The 4,649-nt window shown below is 35.7% G+C and overlaps 1 protein-coding gene across 1 annotated transcript; it reads right to left on the bottom strand.

Moving 5' to 3' along the window:
- Nucleotides 1–2,217: 2,217 nt before the first annotated feature.
- On the bottom strand, nt 2,218–3,177 carry LOC103064015 (olfactory receptor 5G9-like). Its single transcript, XM_088143001.1, has one exon. The coding sequence runs from the start codon at nt 3,175–3,177 to the stop codon at nt 2,218–2,220; it is 960 nt and encodes a 319-aa protein (XP_087999127.1).
- Nucleotides 3,178–4,649: the final 1,472 nt, after the last annotated feature.

Raw genomic sequence — 4,649 nt, 5'->3', positions numbered from 1 at the left:
CTATGCTTACACATCTTTTGGCAGACTGAAAATAAATCAAATCCCACATTTAAATGCTCCAGAAGTATCTACTTCTTAAAAAGTTAGTGTAATAGGTTTTGGCCTATGCTGAACCCATTGATGGTAAAACTCTGAACATATAATTTCAGGGGGAAAAAACAAACAAATGTGTATTTAAGTGTACTTCTGTGTGTATGTGTATGTTTCTTAGTCATTTTTTATTCCTGGCTACTGCCTGGAGAGGTCCCTGAAGTATTCTTGGCAAGATTTTGGAAGTGGTTTGACATGGCCCGCTTCCTAGGACTGAGAGAATATGATTGGCCCAAGGTCACCCTGCTGGCTGTGTGGGACTGGAACTCAGAGTCTCCTGGTTTTTAGCCTGGTGGCTTAACCAATACACCAAACTGTCTCTCTTAAGTGGACTTATTCCCTAGTAATTCTGTTAATAAATTGAGTCTAAAGTATTATTCTTAAATTAGATGGACAACGAGTTGCAATCTCCAAGAAACTCTGCTATTTGACTGCTGCTATAAAAAGATATATATTCCCATATTCTGTTTTTTCCCTTCTCCCCACAAGTATTTCCTGCCATCCCTTCTGCCAATGACAAAACTAGAAGGAAAAAACAACTCTAAACTGGAGGAGTTTGGAAGCTCTCTAATTCAGCATACCTTCAGTAGGAATTAAAAGAGTTTTGTCACTAATCCTTGTCAAAGAGGAATTGGCGAGAGTACTTGACTTTTTATTTCTTTTCACCTGAAAAACAACCTGCAGTAATCCCTTTCTGTAATTTTGGTTGACAGTACAGAAAACAGATGTTATTGCAGGCAAGATATATACTAAAAGGAACTAGTCTTTTTTTTTTTTTTCATTTTTAACATTGGCTCAAGCACCATCAAGTGCTCATAGCAATTCATCTAATATTTAACTGTGTTCTCTGGAAAAGAGAAGTAGGATGAATCAGTATTGTTATCACAAGTGTTATGGAAAGGATGATGATTAAGGATACATTTAGGTTACTTGCTTCAAGGCAAGCAGTTATTCATTCATTATAGATGTATATATCACCAACTCCAATTTCACTAGATGGCTTAGAAAAATACATACAAATAATCTATAAAATTCTAACACCTTACAAAAAACAATAAAACTAATGAAACAGAATATTGAAGATTTCAATAATTGTAAGTAATGTTCCCACCAGAACAAGGCTCCCATAGTTAAACTATCAGTGAAGAAAACAACCATCACCCAGCCCAAAGTTTCAACAATAAAAGGTTTGAGTTTTCATATATCTTTCCACCCTTCCAATTGTACCCTGACATCAGATCTTGATCCCCAGCTGAAAATCAGTGTAAAGGAGGGGTCTTACCTGTAGCCTTCATACATTTTGTACAACTCAGTGTATCATAAGAATTGTTTATGTTCCAATTTCCCAAATATTCTAAGCCTGGATATATAGTAACAGCTAATCTCTAAGTAGGAGTCAGTCTCCAAGGCAAATTCCTTCAGGATACGCAACTGGGAAGTAAAGCAATATTCATGAAATTACTAGAAAAGAAACACAGAGGGTTGTTTACTAGGTCTTTGCTGATCAGTAATTTCAAAGAATATGTCTTTACAGTATTTGTAGTAAATTTAAAATTGCCCATGAAGCACATAGAAATGGCCAGTTAATCCTTCTCTGTGCAGGTCTATACATTTTAGTGAAACTATTTGGATTAAGACTAAAAATGTTATTTAGAAAAAAACAACAATTGAAAAAATGGCTGCCTTACAAATATATGCAAAACACTTTCTAAGACTCTCCTCAGTAAGTGTGATGTGGAAATACAAAACTGATGGGTTTTCTAAACAGGATCTATTATTTCTAAATTCTGATAAGAAAGGATACATCCCAACTCTCCAGAAAAAAATATGCTGATCATAACTTGGTATAGAATGCATTAGATCATCTGTTTGATTTAATCTTGCAGCTCAGTTCTTTTAAAACTACATCAAAATATGTTTAGAAATAATTTTTTTGGGGGGAAGGGAATAGATTTAAATTACATGGTATAAAGTAAAACAAATTGCTAAGATGTATGGTAGAGCAAAACACATAGTGTTGCAGATCTGGGGGGAAGTAGCACCCTATAACCCTGCTGTGGCATTAATTCTTTTGTCTCTTATTGTTGATGCTGTAAGGTTATTAAGTCAAAAACAGTGAATATTGTTTCATGGGTAAAGAATGGGCCTCCCCTTTCCAAATAATTTCTGTACACCAGATCTGATCTCTTTGTTTTTCAGGCTATAGATAATTGGGTTTAACATAGGAGTCAAAATGCTATACTGAATAGAGATGACTTTGTCCAGATCCATGAGTGATTCAGAACTTGGCTTCAGGTAACAAACAAAAGCTGAAATGTAAAATAAGCCCACCACAATGAGATGGGAACTGCATGTGGAGAAAGCTTTCTGCCTGCCTTCTGCTGAACGAATTTTCAGGATGGCAGAAATGATATAAATGTAAGAGACAAGGGTGATAAGAAATGAGCTTAAGCCAAATATCAAGACACATATTAGAAGAACAATGTAGTTAATAAGAGACTCTGTACAAGACAAGGCCAAGAGTGGAGGAAGATTGCAAGCATAGTGCCTGATGATATTGCTGCTGCAAAAATTGAGGTTTAGCAAAGGTAGTACATTCACCATACCATGAAAGAAACCCAGAAGCCAAGCTCCACCCACCATTTTACTGCATATCTCTTTTGTCAAGTACCTGCTGTAATGCAGGGGGTCACATATTGCCACATATCTGTCATAACCCATTGCTGAGAGGATAAAAACTTCTGTACAAGCTGCTTGGAAAATGAAAAAGACCTGTGCAATGCATCCTTCCCAGGAAATGGTTTTCTGCTTTGTTGCAAAGTTTGCCAGCATCTTGGGAACAGTGACCGAGGAACAGCAGATGTCAACAAAAGCTAAATGGCTGAGAAAGAAGAACATGGGGGTCTGAAGGTGAGGCTCAGACTTGATCACCAATATAACAGTTATGTTTCCCAGGATGGTGACTAAAAAAATGATAATAAACAAAAGAAGAAGAAAATCCTGTATGTGGGGATCATTGGAGAGTCCCAACAGGATAAAGTCTGTTATTGCTGTTTGATTTTCCAGCCCAGAGAATTCAGGAAACATAGGATCTATCAAAAAATAAAACACAGTTAATTATGTAGTAAAAAAAAGGATAAAAATGGACTTCAATTAAACATACAAATTAATCTAAGGATGATATTTTACTCTAGATCAATACTGAGAATTGCATTATAATGTATGATAATGTGCTTTCTTTTTTGATAGATTTCACCAAATGGAAAATTTAAGTGTTCCCTTTCTCATTTTAACATTGTTTTGCTGATTGTTCTGATGTTTCAATTCATTGAGTATACTAATTGCTATGTGCTGTGAATACAATTTACATTCTCATCTACATATTTGTGAAGTGAGTTAAAGTCATACCTCATGTTGAGAGAAACTGTTCCTAAGGAAAATGTTGATTGATATTATCTGTTTCTTCACAGTGTCAAAATGCAGAAATTTCAGGAAGTTAAAGCACAAGGAATTAAACAGTGGTTCAATTCATTCTGTTTAGTTATGCCACACTTGCCCTCTTTTACACAGGAATCCACTGATTTGCTCTTTCTGTATTCCATATGCTTTTTTCCCATTTTTCTGGCCCATTCCACACTCCCCCAAAAGTGTGATGCTGATCACGCTGGATGTGATTATATAGACACGTCCATGTTGATTTTTTCTTTGACAGTAACTAAGAAAGTGTTTGTTACTTCCTTCTTCCAGAATATTTTGTTCTTTTTCTTTCAACTTGCCAGCTCTTGGGTTTTTTGTTTATGTTTTGGCCATGCCCAGACAAATTGGAGAAAGAAAATTTGTCATATTATTCATTTTTAAAAAAATCTTAATTAATGTTCTTCACAAAAGGAACTTCAATATGATTAAAATGTTTTCAGCACACACCCAAAGTTCAGTCCTATATTTTTATCTGAATTCTTTTTAAATGTACCTGGCATGGAAGACAAGAAAAAGGAGAAGGAGAAGGAGAAGGAGAAGGAGAAGGAGAAGGAGAAGGAGAAGGAGAAGGAGAAGGAGAAGGAGAAGGAGAAGGAGAAGGAGAAGGAGAAGGGGACCTGATTGTTAATAATGAACAGAAGAAGCCTACTGAACCCTTAAAACCAGGGTCTGTGCCAGTAATGGTCTGTTTATAATAGTCACAATAACCCAGTCCAAGTACTGCTACTCTACTTGGATTTTATTAAAAAGTTATTTTAAGAAAAGCTTTCCATCCCTTTCCCAATCATTCTTATCATTAATTCTGTGGAAAAGTGTTTGGGCTAAACACAAAAAGACTAGAAAATGGAGATAGAGAACTACCTTCTTCATATAGATAAAACTGCTTTCTTTCTTGTAAAAAACAGAGAGATTTTAAATGAGCAGTTACCTTGAAGGAAGCAGTTACCCTGAAGCTTACAAATGCTTTGCATCTTACTTTAATCTTTGCCATCTTCATGCTAAGACTATGTGAGTCTACTCTGGAGCAAGATAAAAAGAGAAGGGAGATGACCCTTCATTCCTTCTGGAATTCATGCAGTTAA

The sequence above is a fragment of the Python bivittatus genome, unplaced genomic scaffold (assembly GCF_059951505.1).
Source record: "Python bivittatus isolate LINGU-HERP-01145 unplaced genomic scaffold, Pbiv_v1 ctg000470_np1212, whole genome shotgun sequence".
NCBI classification, from domain to species: Eukaryota; Metazoa; Chordata; class Lepidosauria; order Squamata; family Pythonidae; genus Python; species Python bivittatus.
Note: the sequence above shows the minus strand (reverse complement) of the source record. Positions and strands in the feature narration are given on the sequence as shown.